General features: G+C 33.6%; 1 protein-coding gene across 4 annotated transcripts in view; it reads right to left on the reverse strand.

Annotated features, from left to right (window-relative positions):
* The window catches only part of fus (epithelial splicing regulatory protein fusilli), a 65,913-nt gene that overhangs the window by 27,665 nt on the left and 14,633 nt on the right, over positions 1-23,615 (reverse strand). For all 4 annotated transcript variants that reach the window (XM_013326137.1, XM_013326144.1, XM_013326129.1 and 1 more), the window contains exons 2-3: positions 11,799-11,891; positions 3,536-3,618 (exon numbers count right to left, since the gene is read on the reverse strand). In XM_013326137.1, the coding sequence (XP_013181591.1) occupies positions 3,536-3,618; positions 11,799-11,891 (176 nt within the window). The remainder of the gene's footprint in view (positions 1-3,535; positions 3,619-11,798; positions 11,892-23,615) is intronic.

The raw sequence follows: 23,615 nt of genomic DNA on the forward strand, positions 1-23,615 counted from the left end.
TATGACAGATACGTATTAACTAATATCAAATTTTGCCTTGTCACAATATATATAATACTAGTTTGGCGCAGTATTATAGTATGTTTGCCGTAATATGTAAGTTTACCGGTTCGAATCTCAGGCTACTTTTTTTTCATTTTATCAATCAAGGGGTTATTTTTTCATAACCAGTAAAAATTTGGTAATGTAAAATTTTGCTCAATAATTTTTTTTTATAATTTTCGCTGTCCGGTAGAAAGAAATTTAAATAAAGTTAACAACAATTAGGTCAGACCATCGCGGGTGAAGTGAGTGGGCGGAGCGTGGATTGTCTTTGCGGGTTTTAAGAATGGTACGCGCGGAAACTATACGTACAAGTGTTATCTACATATGTGTGCGGGCCACGCACACTGGAATGTTTATTGCAATCGACCAAAAATTTGATGTAGTTTGGATATTGACATTCAGTTTTTTTCTTTGTTTCTTAAATATAATCAGTATCAGTAAAAGGTAAAAGTAAAAGTGTTATTTTTACCGGTACAAGTTTAACAAACATGAGTAATAAACAAATTACATGCCAATAGCATCGCTTTATCTCCTTCATTTTTGTTTGAAATAGAAAAGTACTTTAACGGTCAAACTCATTAGTCCAAGGCAATATAAAAAAGTACCTAATAACTACGGCGATAGAGTTTAATTACATGTGCTTCGATATTAAAATTAAAAAGTTTAAATATCAAAAAAAAAATAGTGGCTTGGGATTTGAACCGCCGACCTTGCGTACCAACGGCGGCGAACGGTAAGGCCACGAGACCAAACTAGCATATATGATGACAAACTTAAATTTGATGTTGGTTTTATCTACCTAATATCTGTCATCCGCGTCGAACACTTTTAGTAAATTTTGAAAAATGGTTTGATGCAAAGTGTCAAATGAATGTAACAGAAGTAGTTTATTCCAAATTGTATCACAAGCATATAGAGATAGAGTTCAATTTTGTCAAATGTACCGATATTTTTGCGCACCTTGACTGCTTCGTTACTTATGACGCTGTGGCTGCTACGATATTTATGAGCATCTTGCATGTACTCATATATTTGACGCTGTGTATGTACCGATGTATTTGAGCAGGGTGAATGTATCTATTATTTTGAGGACTTTTGTTGTACCGATATAATTGATTACTTTTGGTGTACCTATATATTTGCATATCTTGTCTGTGGCGATCTATATGACGCTGACTGTACTTGTAATCAATTTTAAAACGGCAATTTCGTCTAAAATAATAAGCATTTATTTTATTATATAAACGTTAAAAAACCCATAATGTAGGAAAATTCAATAGAGATCCTGACAGTATTTTTTTTCCTTTATAAGAAGAAAGGGAGAAAACGAGCAGCGGGAACACCGTGGTTCATCGGAGCCCATAGACATCAGCAATACCAGAAGAACCGTTGCGGCCGGCGTTGCCGGCCTTTGACATGGTGATACGCTCACTTCTAAGGACTTTTTTTTAAAAGAGTAGGGGCAAACGAGCAGCGAGAACACCGACGTGTTCATCGCCCATGGACATCAGCAATACCAGAGGAAGCGCAGACGCGTTGCCGGCCTTTGAGAACTCTAAGTCGTTGCAGTTTGGAACTACCACCAATAGACCATACCACAACGCGGCTGTGGTAGGCAAATTTCGCGAAAACCTATACACCCGATGATGTACATGATAGTTTAAAATAACAATATTTAACAATATGAACTTGCATCGGTAAAAATAACATCTCGAATGCAATGTGTGAAGACGCAAGCAAATCTTGTTATGCAAATACACATCCGATTATACCGTATCTATTCAAAGTGTTACTGAATGGAAAAATTAGTATTAAAAAAGACCTATTTTAAAACTACGAGTTAATACAAAGATGCCGGATGTCATATACGTAACTAACAAGACATATATGCTATTTATATTATAAATGCGAATGTTCATATGGATGGTTGTGAGAATGTATCTTCAGAACGGATGCATAGATCTTGCTGATATTTGGCATAAATCTATACTAATATTATAAAGCGGAAGAGTTTATTTGTTTATTGTTTAAACGCGCTAATGTCAGGAACTACTGATCCGATTTGAAAAATTCTTTTTTTGTTGGATAGTCGATGTATAGAGGAACGACCAAAAGTTTTTTTTTAAATTTTAATTTAACGTATAAAACATAGTTTGATGAAGAATATGAAAATTAGAATTTTAGTTATTACCAACCTGTAATTAATTATTACAGAATAAGTTAGAAATTTTTAAAAAGTTGGCAACCCTGTCCTTAATTGTCAGTCATTTTAAAATATGATAACCTTCCACAACTATAATGAAAATATGAATTATGTAAATTATAATTTAACTAGCGACATGAAAATACTGTTAGAATAATATAATAATATTTTACTTAATAATCTGTATGACGAGACGTAATAAATATGTCATATACATAATGATTCTAATAAATATAATCTTGATAGTATATAACGTTAATTTTATTATATAATATCGTCCAAACATCAAGTAGAAAACACACATTTAAATAGATTAAAATCTTTTTTCATTTAGGAGCAATAAATTTAATACATATTGAGTTACGTAAAAATATAAAAAATAACTGTAATAAGCCAAGGTAGCGCAATTCTTAAGCGCATGATCGGATCGGAACTTATACGACCAGATTCGGTTCCCGTTTGAAGAAATTCTTCCTTCATCTTTAATATGTTCTTATTACATTATTCTATATGTTACTACATTGACTGTGGGTTTCTGAGACCAGAACCTCCATTTAAAACATATTGTCTTTGTTTTGTCAAAGATAATGACTGGGATGTCGATTGTATACAGATATATTGGTGTCAGAACCCCGCTGTGATTGAACTAAGTTATGGAATTTGTTGATACAACGGGCAGCAGAGTTTATACACCGTTTAGTTGACATGCCGATCTCTAGAGTGTGCTACTTGTGATAGAATACGTAACGTTACAACACCCGTTATTGTAGGCGTGCGTTCACTTTTGTACGGCACACACCACGCATGCTTTCCTTTTGTCATAACAAAATACGTAATAACATGCAATTGTTTTGTTATCAATAAAGCGGGAAATAAGTAAGCAGTGGGTGTAGCACGAATATTTGTGATAATCTTCTTCGTATCGTTATCGACTATTATGTCAAAATTAGTATGAGATTAGATGGGGGCGCTGCACAAATTTTATCGATGACGATACGATGGTGGTTGTTATTAATATTCGTACTAGGCCCAGGCCAACATTAAGTAAACCGCTGCCTTTTTTACCTATATTGGACAGAGGAGGGGATAAACTGGAAGTTTTTTTTAATGACTGACTGGTCATTACCTTAACGTTACAGTTTCAGCGTGCTTCGGGCAGCCGGTGCTAAATGCTTGAGCTTAATGCTTGTGAATTGGATATCATTATAATTGTTTATTTATCTCCTCCCCTGTCGATATCACTTACCCTTCCCATTCTTTAGTTATATTTTACAAATTGTTACGCACCTGAGAGGCGGCTGTCCGTCCGTTACTAGCCTGAACAGAGGTGAGTGCGGGTCAACTTGTAAAGAACGAATGAATTCATCGAACTGAAACAAAGAAATAAATATTATTAATACATATTAATTATATGTGTTCAATGTGAATAAGGAACCAATACAAATTGTATCAAAGAAAAGACAATGTTGTTTTTTTTTATATCATAAGATGGCAAACAAGCGAGCGGCCACCTGAAATCGCTGAAATAGCGAAGTGACCGTTGCCCATAGATATACGTATGTACGCAATTGCATATGCGTTGCCTACCTTTAATCGACGGAGGAGAGGATACACAGAAATAAAATATTTTCCCTTTTCATGCATCCTCTCATCCGGAAAATCTACTTCCACTTCCCATCCTTTCCTTATAAGAAAAAGGGTGGGAAGGGAAATAGGACTAAATTAGGCCTCCGAGACTCACACTCATCAGACGAAAGGCGAAATTGCTTCCACTTGACGCCTGTCTTTTGTGTGGTCGTGGTATTTCACCGGGCGAGGCGGGCCGATTCGTGCGAAGATGTTAAAGCGGGCTCTACAACTGTTAAATGTGAACATCTCTACAAATTCTTGCTTGCTTTGTCATTGCTTGGTAATTATAGATTTGTACTGAATTAAATGCGCCGGTTGATTTTCCTGACATTAAATTCTACCTCTGTTATTAGTTCGAATCCTCACCACCGATACCAAACGCAACCATCAGCGCCAAAATGACGAAAATCGAATAGGCACAAAATACTACCGTTAACAGCCCCTCCATATATGAATGTCAGTGGCATAATATTACAAAATTGCCTGAAACAAAGGGCAAAAACATCAACCGTTTCCGATCTTCCATAAGAAACAAAATTATTTATTTCATTGTAATTTATTTGATAGCGGCAATGTAAATAACCAGTGACCTTTTGTATTGCTCTATGGTACATCACAGAATTCGAGGTCTGAAGTTAGCCCTTGAATCATTAACAAGCGAAACAAACAGATATAACAGCAAGGAGTGCGAGGGAGACAGAAACATGTCACCCGATTTTATTGCATCGCTATTCGTTGCTAATATCACGTTCAGGAATTGAAACGCATAAAATGTATGTAAAATTGCAGAAGTAAACTAATTTATTGACCTTTTTTATGATAGATTGATTTTATAGATTTTTTACTTAAGTAATAAATCAATTTGAAGCTTAAGATGTTATTAGTTGACCTATTACGTGCCTTTTTTGGGATATTAAATGCAAACAGATTTTTTGCTATTAGCCATCTTGCAAGGACCCTGTACCTGGCACAAGCTTTGTTCTTTTGTTTTGTGAGACGGTTTTTTGTTTTTGGATATTTTGTAACATCATATCATCCCTAGAAGTTCTTTAAGGTGTTACTATTGTATAAAAATTAATAATTAGTTTTAAGTTAATTTAATATACCTCATATTTCAAGCACAGTAAATGGTTTAAGCTACAGGATGTTAAAACATTACGAATGTAAAAAATAATCAGATAAAATACAGTTTACGATCGGTGGCCTGCGACTCCGCCCGTCTGTTCTTCCGGATTACGTTCTATATGTATGCCAAATTTCATCGAGATCCGTTCAGCCGATCTGGAGATACATTCATACAAACATCCATCCATCTAAATTTACGCATATAAGATATATTAAGATATACGCATATATTAAGATGTTGATATAAATAGTTTAAGATCCAATTTTATTACTATATATGCTACTCAAAACAAAATAAGGGCCACTAGTTTATTTGCATTTAAGTGCACTTTAGTAAACTAAAGTAACTGATTAGTAGCATTATATTGATATTACGAACTCTTTGGTGTTTGACCTCTTTCATGCTGGTGTTCGTGTTCCTAATATATATATATATACTAGCTGTCGCCCGCGACTCCGTCCGCGCGGGATTAAAAATAGATGTTGGCCGATTCTCAGGCCTACTCAATATGCTCACAAAATTTCATGAGAATCGGTCAAGCCGTTTCGGAGGAGTATGGGATCGAAAATTGTGACACGAGAATTTTATATATATATAGAAAATAAATGTCCTTGTTTGTACATGCACTTACAACTAGCAATGCTCATATCAAGTAATGTCACATTAATTCTTTCTCAATGTTCTCTCTTAGTGTTTGTCAATTTGTTATTGTCACTTTCAATCACGAAACACTGATAAAAGCAGCAATGTACACAAATTAATTTTGACATTACAAAATTACTTTTGCCTCGTTTTATTACTTTTTCGGCGAATTGTGTGGTTGTTGCTTAATGTACGAGAAATTAGATTGCTTTTTTTACCGCGATCTATATTGTACAAGATAAAATCAGAGTAATTGTATGGATACTAATGTGTTCAATCTGTATTGCACTGACCGTAATCTTTTTGACCTTTTTTTACATCATATGGTGGCAAACGAGCCAGCGGTCATCTGAAATCGCTGTAATAGCGAAGTGATCTTTGCCCATAGACATGCAATTGCATGTATTGCCTACCTTTGATCAACGGAGAAAAGGATACACAGAAAGTAAATTACTTTCCTTACCTTTCTTAAGTACAACTACTTTTTATATGATATTCAACTTATCCTGTCTGTCAAGTTTCTGTCCTGTAAAATTCTGTTGACTGTAGAAAGTAGTAATTTCAACCTATGACATTTAAAATACAGGACCTGTTTAGCTCGCGTGTTATGTCTGTGTGATTGTCAACTTTACTTCATTCCCTGCGTAAAGTGGCAGCTCGTTGCCGAGTCCGTTACTTTATTAGTCAAACATTTCAACCAAATTGAAAACCAATTAAAAACCGATTTAAATTAAGGATGCTTTTGTTTTATACAGTCAATTTTATAGTCAGTCAGTTTTATATCTTTACAAAAAATCTATGTCTAATAAAGCAAAATACTATTATGTTAAAAAAGATAACTGGCTGTACACTCCCGTTGTCTGTGTTTTTCCGCAAACAAAAAAAAAAACAAAAAATCCGAGCGCCATTTCTCCCTGGCATTCGCTCACAGTCGGCCGTCGAACCCGTCGTACAGTCGGTTACGCAAGCATCAGCATCCGGGATACAGTTAAGAACAGGTTCCCGGTTCCGGCACACGGCACACGGTTCACTCGACTGTGTTTGTTGAGACATTCTTAGATATCTTAAGCACCTGTGTAGGAATCACCGTAGCTTTAATCAATGGTTTAATATCTTACTTTAACAAATGCGTAGTTAGGTTATGTGGATGTTTCAAAACTATCCAGACGTTCGGATCTGTATTAAGTTTGGACCAGGAGTTTTCTGGAATAGCGCTAACCAATTGTTTTCATAATCCAAGTCGGTTCAAAAAAAATGAAATGACTACTTTACTCATCATTAATCTTACTAATATTATAAATGCGAATGTTTAGATGGATGGATGTTTATTTGAAGGTATCACTAGAACGGCCCAACGGCTCTTGATGAAATCTGCCATTGATGTAGAACATAGTCTGGAAGAACACATAGGCTAACAATTAAGTTTTTTTTCCTTATTCCGCGCGGACGAAGTTGCGGGCGACAGCTAGTCGATTAAAAAATCAATAGATTGCCGCAGGTTGCCATATACCGTAGTGTTATTAATATTTTTTACTACAAATTATAAATAACTCTTATATGAGAAATAACGTAATAAATATTAACACATGTTAAAAAAAAAACAGGATCTCCAACTCGTTGCGATATAAATGCAGCGTGAGCTTTTCGCAAAAACTCGGGCTATGTTACAAAAAGATGGCGCTCAAGTAGCGTGTCGATTTTGTTATACGAAACAAAAGTCTCGCGCTGGATGATTTCATTTTAAAATTATATTTTTTTAAACGGTATACATGTTAGGTTTTTACAGACTGGACTATATCTCGATTTAATTTGTCATACGTATAGAACAGTCTGAATAATAGGCTACACTAATTAAGTTTTTTTACATATCCACGCGAACGGAGTCGCAAGCGACAGCTAGTTTCTAATATTGTACTTAATGTAACAGTTATTGTGTTTATAGCAAAAATAAGAGTGAAAGTGTTTGTGGTTAAAATTCTTCTTGAATAATTTGCAATAAATAATGGAATAAAAACATTAAAAAAAAACGTTGACTTTCGATTTTCTATACGAATGATTTATGAAGCTAACAAAAAATATCTTTTTGTTTCTTTATATGTTTTTCAACTGTTATGATTAAATTTATTTCTAACTTATGTGAAAATTTACTAGTTAGAGTCAAAAGGCGTATTTACCTTGGATTTCTAAGACCTAAATCCCTTGCAAACATATCGTCTCATACCTTTCATTATCTTTGACAACACAGAGATGACAACATAGATTTTGAACTCGGAAACCCACGGTTAGTCTTTACGTCACACGGTTTTAAAGTTGCGGTCGACTTTGCTCCCGTGTTCATAGGTTTCACAAGAAACTATCAACAAACTAATAGCCCGGTTACCAAGATTGGTCAAAAAAGTTATAAAAAGTAAGGGAAGATTTTTCGACGAAAACTTAGTTTAAATAATATATATTTTTTATTAATAATAATGGCAATTATTGTAGTTTTTAAATTATTTTATGTTACATAAAAAGTTCCCTATTTAATAAGGTAAATAAATAATTTGTAGAGCAATAACATTGTAATTTTTTCAAGATGGTCTCAAACTTTTGTCCGACTGTGTATATACAGGTTTTTAAATCGACACATTTTTGGATCTGTGGTCTGAAAAACGGATAAAACTCCATCTATGAGTCGAGCAAACTTCCTTATAACCTTTCGTACGACCTTTAACTGAATAATCTGTAAATTACTGTAATGAAATATTAATTATGAATATCTTATTATTACTAAGCCAAGGATGCGCGCACGCTAAGTAACAAATGTGAATAAATAATTAATTTTTTATTCAACACTAACAAGGGTAAAGTTGTATATGCTAATTTGATTTCTGTGAAAATTCATACAAGTTTAAATTAACGTATATTTTAAAATAAATATATATTTAAAGATATCGAAATTATAGAAGCCATCTTTAGAAGAGGTAAGAGAAAGAGAATTTTGTTTAATTCTCTTCACGCGTAGTAATGTTAATTTCAAACATTAAAAATTAAGGTAGGCAACGCATATGCAATTGCGTATATCTATGGGCAACGGTCACTTCGCTATTTCAGCGATTTCAGGTGGCCGCTCGCTCGTTTGCCTCCCTTTGATATAAAAAAACATTAAAAATCTAGCAAAAAGTTTAACTAAAACTGATAAACAGTGGTAGAACATCTGTTGCACGAATGAGCCAGCTCGTGCGGTAAATACCACGACCACACAGAAGACGTCAATTGGATGTCATTCCGCGTTCCGTCTGATGAGTGTGTGTGTCGGAGGCCTTTTCCCTTCTTACTTTTTCTTATAAGAATTCTTATCCTGAACGAGGAAGTGGATTTTACGTAGTAGGAGAAACAAAAACATATAGGCTGGGGAAATATTTGCTTTAAGCGCGTCGCCTCCTACGACGATAAACCGTCAATGTATGTCTATGGACTGGGGTCAATTCGCGATTTCCGTGAATTCAGGTTGGTGCTTGCTTGTTTGTCACCGTATACATTGAAAATATATATTTTAAAGATTTTGAGGACACAAACCTACTTGGCTTCATTAGAATTCTCTACGAATCTGTCTTTTGGTTTGGGAACGCAGAGTAAAATTGTATCTCATAAGAGACATAGTGAGACGTGTCATCATTATCTTATAAGATACTAGCTGTCGCCCGCGACTCCGTCCACGCGGGATTAAAAATAGATGTTGGCCGATTCTCGGACCTACTCAATATGCTCACAAAGTTTCATGAGAATCGGTCTAGCCGTTTCGGAGGTGTATGGGTACGAAAATTGTGACACGAGAATTTTATATATACGACATATGTAAAGGTTAACATTTAGATGCTAATACATGGCTTATTAATTTTAAACAAAAGAATTACTTTGCTTATTTTCTTTCTATATTCATAAATTATTATTGCAAAAAAGCGCATTCATTATAATTATTAATACGAGACTTTGATCGTAAGATTATATCTTACTAATATTATAAATGCGAATGTTTAGATGGATGGATGTTTGTTAGAATCTTCAGAACGACAGCATGGATCTCGCTGAAATTTGGTTTATAATATATATCATGAAAGAAAATAAAGATAACTACTTTTAGATATTAATGATTGGAATCCTTTTGCGCGAATGGCGCGCTTTCAATTCAGTCATGTGTCAGAATCATTAGTGAGGGGACATAAACGTCGACATTTTAGTAAGGCTAGTGTTGCACCAGTTTACCGGCACACTGTCGGAATTTCTTCCTAAAACTAATTAAGTTTTTTTTTAATGTGAGTCGCAGGTGACAGCTATTGTTTCAATAATCGTATACACCTATATTAAATAAATATTCAGAAAGAACGAACATGTCCGGTTTAATAATATGAAAATGTATTCAAGTTAATCGAAATGCTTCCAGTGACTGTGCGCCCGTTACTGACATATACAGTTATAATAAACCTGTACGTCTGACGTGTAAAGGGCACAGTGAAAACGACCAAAAAGTAGATCGAGAACTGTTTGCATTTCGGTCGAAAGATCTTAGTAAATGTATCACGAGAAAACCTGTATAAAACATATTTCTCATTCAACCTTTTTGAAAAGCCATATATATGGTTTTGTAAAAGCGGTATATATGGTCTTTGGGGAGACCAATGCCCAGCAGTGGGCGCCATATGACTGAAGAGAGAGTTCACCACCTCGCAGTAGACTAGCGTGATTGACTAAATGTTAGTTACCCTGACTGCATACAGAAAATACTGACCATAGGAACATTTCGAAGAGAATTAAAATCTTAAACAAATGAAATTAAATAAAACAAACAATCTCAGTTTACTCCTTCGTATTGGTGGTGAGTTTTTTTAAATAAAAAATACGATAAGGTGGCAACCCTACGTCACTTAAAAAAAGCTATTGACACGGATAGTACGCGTGAAGTACTAGATCAAAGTGTTCACGTCCTTACAGTATCTCTGGTAAATTAACGTACACCGAGGTCGACAGTAAAACTTGAACCCGCGACCTGCGCCTCGACATTCCAGTTTTAAAATTACATACCTCATTGTAATACGTCAGTACTAAGATTACCTTGCCTATTATAGCGCTGCTAAATTAAATACACCTAGTATTTAATTTAGGAGCGCTATAATCAGCTGTCTTTGTTAACTAAATTATAGTGCGACAATATAGCGTTTGAAAAATTAAAAAAAATGGTATAAATTGCAGTAGCTGCACGAATAGCTTTGATGCAAGACACAAGGCAAATGGCAAATTTTAGTCATCCGCCCTTTTCCAGGGTGTATGTTATTACAAAAGGATAGTAACCTCTCCATTATTGTTTCTCAAGAAGGTGGAATTGACCACCTTTTCGGGTCAAAGTTTCTTATACGGCCTTGCGGGCAAAAGTGAAACTAAAGAAGCCGTCATGTCATATCTAAGCCTATCTTATACGTATTTTCAGAACGAACCGCGATAGTAGCGCCACCCTCATCAGCCCAGACAAAGTGGAATTAAAATTCACAAAAGGGGAAAGTGTTATTCTTCAATAGTTACTTATACATACAGTATGTTTATAATTTCTGTTCAGATTGGACTTTATATTAAAAGCTACTAAGTGACAACCCTATAATACATGAGACTGTTCAAAGTTCAGGGCTGTCATGCGAAGTTGTAGCACGTGATTGTACAAACAGTTTATACTTACGTAAGCAGGAAAATTGATCTATAGGTATAGTTTGATTTGGTGTTAAATCAAGGTTAAGGTGAAGGGATGCATTTTGTAGAATTAATATAATGAAAGAACATAAACTAAATACCACGCATGTATTGTTAATCTAAGATTAAACTGGTGTCAAATAAAACTAAGCTCGATAAACACCTTGAGTTTTAATTGTGATGTTTAACTGTACAGACTGAAGGTGTGTAACAAGCTTTAATAATCTTACTAATATTATAAATCTACAGACTAGGTGGATGGATCTTGTTGCAATTTGGCATAATTGGAGAACAATCTGGTAGAACAAAGAGGCTACTAAATATTTTTTTACCCGCGCGGACGGCGTCGAGGGTTACAGCTAGTGTGTTATAATAATTTATGCCTTTCCTTGTTTGGTTACAAAGTTTGTAAATAAAATAGGAGAAAGCACCTACCTGTTGTACAACTATTTCTAAGGGCTGTCCCGTTTGCAGCTCCGCCGAAGGTCGTCTCGTCGGTCGCACTGCATATTCACGTTGTCCTATCACCTGTAAACAAATATACATTTAAAAACTAAAGTCATTTCTTGTCGGTGTATCGGAGCACTAATTTTACTTTTCCTTCCCACCCCTTTCTTATAAGGGAAGGATGGAAAGACGGAGAAGATTTGATGGAAGACGGAACGCATACAAATGGATATACCATTTGTATGCGTTCCGTCTTCCATCCCTTTTCTATGTGGATATCTAAGGGTCGCATCACTATGCTTGTTCATTTTCCACCTTATGATATAAAAACTTATTTCTTTAAAATTTAAATTAAGAACACTAAGCTTTTTTTTGCTTTTCAATACCTATGTAATAAGACATAAGACATAAGAATTAGTCAAAATAACATGCATAATAAATAAGTAACAATGCCTAGTTCTAATCTATGCAACACAAAATATCGTTAGTATATAAGTTAATATTGTATTGCAGTATATTATACGTTCCAGGAACATTAATCATTGTTATTTGACCCATCGTCGAATCCCAACGAGCAAATGTTTCAATTGGATTATAAGCGTTCAGAACTCGACACCAACTTATGAGCCAAGCCAATCAGCTGGCGGCCATTTTATAAACAACCAACATGGCGGTTTACTCGTCTAAAATTTACGATGCTTTTGAACATTCGTTAAAATTTACCTTCCTAATCTTACTCCTTACTTCTTACTAATATTAAATGCGAATGTTTTGATGGATGGATCTTATGTATCGTCGATCGTATGATTGTTAGAAAGTATCTCTGTTAGTTAGAGAGCATAGTCTGGTAGAACACATAAATTATTTATTAAGTTTTTTTTTTATTTCTTGCGGATGAAGTCGCGAGCGACAGCTAGTTAAGATATAATTGAAGTATATTAAACATGATATTTTACATTAAATACATATTAATTATTTAATTATAAAATCGATTGAAATAACTGAATGAAAAAAATAATACTACATGCTCAAATATAATTATACGGCAAGTTTTTTCCATTTGTCGTCTTGGCGGGCGTTATTTTTCCACATTGTATGTAAACTAAGAGTCGGTAGGTGGTTAGGAACGTAATAGGTCGCGACTTCCATTGCGCATGCGCCGGTCAAATGTCATCTGTGACAATGGCGGGAAAACGACAACGGTTGCGAAGTCAATTTGAAGTACACTTTGAAGTGTATTCGTCAATGTTTGAGTATGATGAGTTTTTAATATATATTTTTTTCATGTTATTTGAAAGTGACGAGATGAAAGTGAAAATTCAAGAAAGATCTACTAAGATAGTTGCACAGCCCAAAAACTATAATTTGGCTCGATACTATCACTGTTAATGTCTAGGCGTAGAAACAAAATACAGACAAGATATAATAAACAGATTACATTAGCTTTATTTATCCCATCGGGGCAATATGAGAACAAAAATAACAAAGAAAAAAATATTATTAATAACTATATTTATTTTTAATCATCGAGAGAGTTCGTAATCGCATAAACAGCGACTTGATAAAAGGAAACGGCAATTCAAAATGAAACGGCATAATTCACGTGTTTGACGAATTTGCAATTCATTGTTTTAAAAAAAAAAATACCTATTGACCAACTTCGTTTATTACAAGATAGTGATTTAAATCGAACCATAGGTCGTGTATAAAATAAGCAGCAAGGCAGCCAAAATGCGTTTATTTCGTTATTTGATATCCTTATATTAAAAGTATTATATATATGTACATTTATAAATTCATCTAGCCCTATTCGCGACTACTTTTCGTTGTTCCCGCGCGATTTCCTACTGTTTGACATCTATATTTTTCCTTTATTAAAAAGGCAAAGGTCTTGGCCAGTATGCCACATCTTTGGCGGAACGCAAATTCCTTGTCTACCATAGAGATGGGATGCATAATTCTTCACTCAACAGATCGTAATCAAATGATGAAAAAAAAAGAATAAGCTTTTAAAAATCTGTAAATGTTATGTTCTCTATTATTTGCATTAAAGTGTTTTTATTTTCAAGTAAATACTTAGTTATTAGTTGTGAATAAAAATATTTCTTTCTACTTTTAACTACCTATTTTATAAAAGACCTAGGTCCTATAGGAGATGGTTTCTGATAAATCTTTGTTAGTACTCTTTCAAGTTAAAACAGAATTCTCTTTGAATTTTAAGTCCCTAATCCCAATAGTTTAAACCAGCTACCAGCGATGTATATCCCCGCTAGTTTCTGAATCCAAAATTTGTGTCTCTATAAAACATATCGTCATCCCTGTCATTATCTTTGACAAAATATAAATAATCTGCCTTAAGCGGGGTTTGGTGTCAGAAACCCACAGTCATTCTAAGGCATGTTTTAACGGGATGTTGTTGTGATTGTTGCAGGTGGGCGTACATTGCGTGACCGCATACAAGCGTCATATCCGTTAACTACTGCATCGCGGATGTACCGCGCAATGTATAACATGCATTACTTGCTTATTTTAATGTGAGGTTATAAACAATAATTTAAAAAAATATATTTATTTTATCATCTATGGATCGAATCCGGACCTGATTACGATCTGATCCGTTGCTTAACAACTGCACCAACAAAGTTTTGTACTTAACTAACTGTCGCCCGCCACTCCGTCTGCGCGAAGTTAAAAAAAAAACTTAATTAGTAGCCTATGTATCTCTCTAGACTATATTCTATATCTATGTCAAATTTCAGCTATATCCATGCATCAATTCTGGATATACCTTCAAACAACAATGGATATATGTTTGCTTGAATATTATTTGTTAAAAAATGCCCACAAAAGTAAATTGATGAGTTTTTACTGTCACTATTATTAGCTTACGCAATACGTTTTATAAGTCTTTTTAGTACGTCTTAAAATCAATGGAAACGAACAGTTTTACATACAATTCAGGCTATAAATCTATGCAAATAAAACGTTTGATATGCACATAGCGTGCTCACAATTAAATTGTATAAAACGCAGATTGACATGATGAACGATTATGTAGATAATAAAAATTAGACATATAAGTAATTAAATTAATTATATAATTAAAACAACGAAGTTAATCATGTTAATAGTAAATGTTATGAAATTTAATGATATCTTTATAACCACTTTAGAAACGACTAAGCTAGACTTTCATAAATGACACGATGAAAAAAGCATTTTTTTTATATTATAAGGTGGCAAACGAGCGAGCGGCCACCTGAAAACGCTGATATAGCGAAGTGACCGATGCCCATAGACATACGCATATAACGCCCATAGACCACTCAGAGGACAGGCGTGAAGTGGAAGCAATTCCGCGTTTCGTCTGATGAGTGTGCGTCCCGGAGACCTTACTTAGTCCTCTTTCCCTTCCCACCTTTTTTCTTATAAGGATAGGATGGGAAGTGGAAGTGGACTTTCCGGGTGAGAGGATGCATGGGAAGGGAAAATATTTTCTTTCTGTGCATCTCCTCCGTCGGTTAAAGGTAGGCAACGCACATGCAATTGCGTATGTCTATGGGCAACGGTCACTTCGCTATTTCAGCGATTTCAGGTGGCCGCTCGCTCGTTTACCACCTTATGTTATAAAAAAAAGGACGCTTGTCACAAATATTCATGCTAGATCCACTGTTCTGTCAGTCGCGAAATTCCTATTTTGTCATAGATTTAAATTTGTTTTAATTATTATTTTCATTTTACCGTAGCTACATATAAATGTTACTTACAGGTGCACGATGTACGGCTAGACCGACATAATTCAATACAATTAACATTCCTTTACCTGCAATCTTCCTACTTTAACCATATACTGTTTCCGAGTAAGCATTTAATAAACGGAAATACAAAACACGTATTCTTAATTAGTAAGGAAATTATACTACAAATACTTTGGTATTTAAGACTAGCGTAATATTTCGTTATTAGCATAAGATTTGGTTATAACATTTCAGTACAGGTTTGAAACAGTGTATAAGGCTTAAGAAAGCGATTAAATATTGGTCTTGGTTTGATCGATATAATTATTTCAAACGTCATTCACGTAAAATACAAGCTAGACGTGGAGTTGAGGATTTTTAAACATGGAACAAAAGCATCAAATATAAATCAGTTATCAAATAATATGACACGTTAATATTACACCAAAAATCAATCGCCTAAAGACGCTTTATCGTAAGTTTCGGAGACAAAAATCTACGTTTTAAACATTTTGTTATCACTGTTTTAGAATTGAATTTGAATCACACAATCTTACTAATATTATAAATGCGAATGTTTAGATAGATGAAAGTTTGCTTGAAGGTATCTCCAGAACGGCTGAACGGATCTAGATGAAATTTGGCAAATATATAGGATATAGTCTGGAAGAACACATAGGCAACTTATTATGTTGTAATTCCATGCGGACGGAGTCGCGGGCGACCTCTAGTGGAGGTATAAAACAAAGTTTTACAAGTCAGTCTTGTTAATAATCTCAAATTAAGCATCAATTGCAAAAAGGAGTATACGGAATTTATAATGTCTAAACACAGATAATAATCTAACAAAGATGTTTGAATACAGACAGAACATACATAAGCATAAAGCAGATAAAAAATGCATCGTAATAAAAACAGCCAATTACTCAAGAATCAAGTTTAAAATGTCTATACGACCTTTATGTAACGAATTACAGTGAATTTCCATTGACGAAACAAACTCTGTTTATTCAAAGAAAATGATAGAGATGGCAATATGTTTTTGTACACATCTTACTAATATTATAAATGCGGTTCTTTGGATGGATGGATGTTTGTTTGAATGTTTAGTTTTGTTTAATCTGGCGCAGACGGAGAAGCGGAAAACAGCTAGTATTCAAAAAAAGGTATTACTGAAAAAAATTTGTAAATAATGAGATGAACTTACTACTAGAACATTTTACGTTTACGATTCAATTTAAATTTATACCAACTTAATGCTACACTGCGATGTTTGTCACTTAACGAGTACCTTAGTTCAGACTTATACTAAAGCTATACTAAGCGACTCTTTATGTAACAACTTAGCCATCGTATTAAAATCATACAATTATAGACAGGAATAATTACGCAAGTGTTTATTTTAAACTACTCAATAAACTATCATTTTATTACGAGTTCGTTTGTTAAAGGTCAAAGGTTTAAGATTTACAGCCCATCTCAAGTTCCATAGACAAGAAGTACAGTAATTATACATTTCTGGATTACTAAATGATCATCAGCTATTTCTTTAATGTTTTACAACACTTATCGTTGGTTTCTAAGACCAAAATATCTGTATAAAACATATCCCTCTGAGTATATTTGTGGTTATAATATGTTTTTTTAAATATGGAGAACTGTTCGCCAACCTTCGTTAGTCGGAGAGGCACCTCAAGAAGAAGAGGAATATGTTTTTGTGGTCACTTTAGTCACGATAAAATGTTGAATGCGGTAGTTATAAGGTTCCAAATTAAATTTAAAAAACTTGAAATTTAAAACATGCTTTAACTTTAGGAATACATTTCGACTGACCAATAAAAAACAAATGAAAGGCTCTTCCCTCTCTTCTCTCTTTCTTAAAAAATCTTTATGTAGACGTAGATAAATAAATCTTGTATTAAAAATAGTCATGTTATATGCTGAATCGGTTATGTCGACCTAATATGTATATAACCTATAACCACATTCCTAGCATATTAACTTGTCTACTGAATTATATATATTTCCAAGAATTGGGCATATAGTTGTAGATGTACTATAAATACATGCACTATAGTCCCAACTAAAATATGACATATGTATTATAAAATCGAGTTAGTTTCTAACTAGTCGTCTATTTCCTACAGATTTTAATAAAACGTTATTTGAATCTCACAATTATGTAACGCTGAATATTTTAGCAATTAGATCCAAAAAAAAAACTGGCGAGTTTAACACATTAACAGTTTTTTTTTTTAAATTTGCTAATATTTCTTGTACTATTCCAACTAACCTCTATACTTGCTGGGAAATGGTTTACGACAATAGTCCAGTGGCAGAATTCCCCCGACCTAATCGGCAAGCCCTTGACCATTAGGCTATTGACGCTTTGAAAGTGGTTTCTTTGATTATAAAACGCCTTCTAAATTATTATTTTGTAAAAGATGACTTTATTTGATACCAGAGATGATTATAACATAATTTTTTACCGGTAACAAAAAGACAAGGAATAAATACAATTACATACAACCGCATCAGGCCTCAAATAAACAACAAAAAAACAATTGTTGTTTTTTTTAATTGCTAATTAATTTACATATTTATTGTTGTTTAAGCATCACAATAAGAGTTATAACTATAATTATAACAAAAAAAAATACAAGAGTGATAATGCCCACACGATTTAAGACAATCTCAAGAAGTGCACACAAAAAGTAACATTAAATTCAAGGTAAAGTCATTTTGACGGTAAGATTTACAAAATTAATTATTACAGGAAACAAGAAACAACTTCAAAGACATCGTTTTTCAATTCGTTTTTTTTTTCGAACTGACTTGAAGCGACTGTTGCCCATAGACACATGCAATTGTAGATGCGTTGCCTATACCTTTAATCGACGGAGGAGAGGATGCACAGAAAGAGAAAATTTTCCTTTTCCATGTATCGTATATCGTCGTATTGCACCGGGCGAGTCGGGACAATTCGTGCGGAAATGTTAAAGCGCGCTCTACCACTGTAACTCTATACAAAAAATAAAATAGGAGAGTCTGTATATAATATAAAAAATATATACTTAACTTATAATTGAATGATACAGGATGTTTAATATTATGGAGTGGAAAATATGAACAATGTTAAGGCTAGTTACGATTAATTTCGATTTGTTATAGCGTAGTTACAATTTGCGGTTACCTTAACGATTTGCGTAATGATCGTTTATAGCCGTTATTGATGGAGGGCAATCGACAACTTGTTCCTTAATTGTAATTAAGCATCTATGAGTGTAATCACATTGTAAGCTATCATTTGATGATCTCAGGTAGAAAAAAAGAGAATGAATAGCTAACAATATGATTTTGAAAAAGTATTATGGCAATGGAAGCCTGCGGTTACAATAAAGTAATTGATATTATTTGTATTATATATCGCCGGTTTCTAAGACAAAAATACCTGTATAAAAATATCGTCATCCCTCTCATTATCATTGACAAAAAAGAGATAACAATATATTTTATAGAAGGATTTTGGCCTCAGATACCTACCATTAGATTCTCTGATTATGTCTTCACAACGCGGGTTGATAGCGGGTTTACGCTACTCCAATATAAAAGACTACAACGCGTTTAAGCAGATTTTTTTGACATACTGTAGTTTATAAAAATTAATATTACATTCTTTTCACATACTATATGATAAATATTTAGAAGGTTTTTATATATCTCTTTACGAGTTTTAAGATATGTATGTTTGTATTATAGAGTACATACATAGTTACAAACATATACCTAATATTACTGACAATATTTAATAACATAAAACGTAGATGGCTTAGTAAATACTCGATATAAGGCCAAGTGTCAAATGGCTTGACGCAAACATATCTAAGTGCTGGTCTGAGCCGGTGTACTACGTACGACGAACTAAATGTGACATACTGCGTGTGCTGGCTACATTTGCCTGCTAGTCTCTAACTTAGGACAATATGTAACTTTATATCTGGCTACATTTAAAGTAGGCATAGACAACTTTTTGAAGATGTCTGTACGCTGCGATCGCTTCGCTTTTTAGCAAAATCAGGTGACCGTTTGCTTGTGCCTACTATTAAAAAAATACTGAACCTAAGTAATTTAACCATAGAGAAACTGCACGAAATTTAATGACAATTTCTTACAAATAATGGAAATAAATTAAAAAGTGCAAGTGCTTTTAAATAGTGCAAGGCGGAAATCCCGTAACACTTCTGTCTCTAGGTTGTTTTTTCTAAAAAAAAAAAGTATTATAAAAGGCGCTGTTGTAATTTGGCATAAGGAATATATGCAAAAAATACTACAGACCAAAAGCCTGTAAATGTTGTTTTTTGTAATAATAATTTAAAAAAAATAGTGGCAATCGAACAAGCACCCACCTACCGGTGACCGACACTCAGAAATCAACTAGTTGAATGAACGGTTTAGGATGGCTATCTTAAATGAGCTGAGGAAGGGACGCACGGAAAGAGTTCACCTTATAAGTCCCCTCTCTCGCCAAGTCTACGCCCTGCCCATCTCTTCCTTTAAAGAAAATTCGATATGCATGTTAACTTTTTAAAACTGGACCATATAAATTACACACGGCATTCACGATTCGTTGGTAGAGTATATAGCGAGCTAGAACAAGCTTGGGTTCCGGTTAGACGATATACCGATGTCAGTATTACGCAAGGCAAAGGCATATTGAATGTAACACGTGTCTTATTCATGTATATTTTTATACTAACGTTTATAACTAAATCAATAACACTGGTGATTCATACGTTATAAATTTTATCAGTAAAAAAACATTGAATTAGATTTTTTTGATATTCATTCATTTATCGATTTAATCGAAAACTAAATCAATGATTAAATACCTAAATATATAAACTACTAGCTGTCGCCCGCGGCTTAATTAGTCTGTGTTCTTTCAGACGATGTTCTACATCTATGCCAAATTTCATCGAAATCCGTTTAGCCGTTCTGAAGATACCATCAAACAAATATTCATCCATGCGTCTAAACATTCGCATTTATAATATTAGTATGATAAGATTAATAACATACGTACAATTTAAAAAAAAAAAGTATTTTTTTTAAATAGCAGCAGCAGCAACAAATTGCCCAAGTATAAGACATTGTATACTCTATGACAGACTATAGTCCCGCCAATTTGCAACCATCATTAACCTGTACTAAACATAGAGTATTTATGACAACTCGGCGCCGAGATTTATAACTAAAAGTCATGCAGCCTTGACACTAAAGTACTAAGAATGAGAAAAACATATTTAATTGGCTTTCCGGTTTTTAAGATTGACAAGACAAATGAATGAAGCTTTTCAAACATAATCATGCCTATAACCCAGAGGGGAATGCAGAGATTACGGTTATTTTGGTGCAAATGGATTTTGGTTTCAGATGCTTTTTCTTAGTTTATACTTAATTTAGAAACTGGACATAGCAACCTATATACGTGAAACTATTCTTTGATGACTTTCCTTTGCAATATTCAGTTTGCGATTTTAGATGGGACTCGAATTAAATTCTTTGACTATTAACAGCCATTTCCTTTATATAGTAAAAAGGTTCAATCAATGTTCATCATCATCAGCTCACTATACGTCCCCACCGAGGGGCTCGGAGTCTACCCTAAGTTAGGGGTGATTAGACCATAGTCAACCACGCTGCCTCAGTACGGGTTGGTTGACTTCACACATATCATTGAATTTCTTCTCAGATATGTACAGGTTGCATCACGATATTTTCCATCACCATAAGAACGTCGGATAAATGTACATATGTAAATCGGAAATCGAAAAACACATTGGTACAAGGCGGGATTCGAACCCAGGACCAGCAGATTGCAATTCAAGATACCCCTGAGCTACCAACACTCACTCAATGTTGGATTCCATTAAAATGTTCCATAGTCTTTGAAGTGTTAAAACAATACATTGAATATACGGATGAGGACAAATAGAGGAAGGCATATTAAAAGTACTGTACTCAGATATCTATTAATAAGATTAAGATAAACATCTGATGATGTAATGGATTACGTCACAACTGTGTTTTACAAACATATGAGTTTAAATAAAATGTCAAAAGCCTAATGGTTAAGGATACGGATTTCCGATCACGAGGTCGGGGGTTCGAATACCGCCATTCGACTATTGTAAACCATATCCTAGCACAAGCCTAGAGCTTAGTTGGAATGGTTAAAGAAATATTAGTAAATTTACAAAAAAATCTGTTAATATTTAAAAAAAAAGGGTGTCAAACGATTCAGTTGATAAATTAACGAAGTGACTGCTACTTTTATCCATAACGTACCAATCCAAATCCACCATAGACAAACTCGATAATCCCAAAATATTTCTAATGAAACACTTTTTCACATAACTATACCAATAAATCACACTATCATTTCATTTTATTACATAATTTTGACGAACTAACTAAATCTCGCAAGTAAAAGTATCGCAATAGTCGCCATGTATGGAAAGTGACGTTAAAATGTTTATTAAATATCGACGCGGCGTTAGATTGAAACAAGACATTGATTTTTATCTGTAACAAACTAAACAGTTGGAAATGTTTTGACTACATTTAATTGGTAGAGTTTCATTTACATTTTAAATGAAAAAAATTCATTTACCTTTTAAATAAATGAAAAACTTTCTACTAATATTATAAATGCTAATGTTTAGAATTTAGACGGACGAATGGATGTGTTAGAAGGTATCTCCAGAACGGCTGGACGGGTCCCGAAGAAATTTGACTCGGATACAGAACATAGTCTAGAAAAACACATAGGCTACTAAAGTTCTTTTTAAAGCAACGCAAATGGAGTCGCTGTCGAACGCTAGTAGTATATATGCTGATGATATATAATGCATTTAACAAAGTGCAATTGACATTAAGATCAATAAGCAGTATTGACTGACACATGACTGTTTGCTTCTAATATACTTATGTTATGTAAACAGTCATTAGTACATAGTAAATATACGACAGATTATATTCTTGTATCAACTTCCTTAAAAGCTGTTACTTCACATCGCAACCTAAGTTAGTTCAGTATCATAAAAAACAAACACGATTTAATATTTGTTAAGGATGATGTAAAATTAATATTATAAATCATAAATAATATAAGTAATAATGAAACGAAATGCATTTCATTTTAAAATGTATTATTTTTAATTTAATTTTAAAATGAATTAGTTTTTAATTAATTTTAAAAAGTAATTAATTTTAAAATTAAATGTATTACGTTTGACACATAATTTCTGCAATAATTACTGTTTAATTTACCTAGTAGATTTATAAATCAACGAAGTTCACAATTGATCGCTGGCATAGAACAAAAGAACGAGACGAATACGAAAATATATTATAAATAAAAACAAATGCATTCGTAATATTTCCAAACATGTTTGCCTTCAAAAGTTGTAACTTTGTATGCTTTACAAAACAAGTTGCTGCTGTATTATAGCTAATACTTCCCTTTCGAAATAATTTTTACAACTTCATTGAACATAATAATATAGTATGGTAACATTACGAACCAATTTAAAGCTTTAACTACAACTGCAAGTTACATTGCATATTAACATCTAGATTCTAGACAGGAAAGGTCATTCGAACCTTGACTTTGTGTAATACTAGCCGACCTAACGTTCTAATTCCTATTATAGATTTAAGCTTCAAGTATAAATTAATTCATTAATTAATCCATAAACTACTTGTAATTGTTTGAATTCAACTGAGTAACAAGTAGAGGCTTTCAAGGGTAGAGTCAATAAGCACTCACTAAAGCGCCACGACCAAATCACTTAACGTCAAGTGAGATCGTGTCAGATACTTTGGTAGTAGGTCTATTTGTCTAAAATCATTACTTATTTTACTAATATTATAAATACGAAAGTTTATATGGATGTTTGTTTGAAGGTATATCCAGAACAGCTCAACAGACCTTGATGAAATTTGGCAGACATGTCTGGAACATAGAACATAGTCTGGAAGAACACTTATTATTATTTCTTTTAAT

The sequence above is a fragment of the Papilio xuthus genome, unplaced genomic scaffold (assembly GCF_000836235.2).
Source record: "Papilio xuthus unplaced genomic scaffold, Pxut_1.1 DF829758.1, whole genome shotgun sequence".
NCBI classification, from domain to species: Eukaryota; Metazoa; Arthropoda; class Insecta; order Lepidoptera; family Papilionidae; genus Papilio; species Papilio xuthus.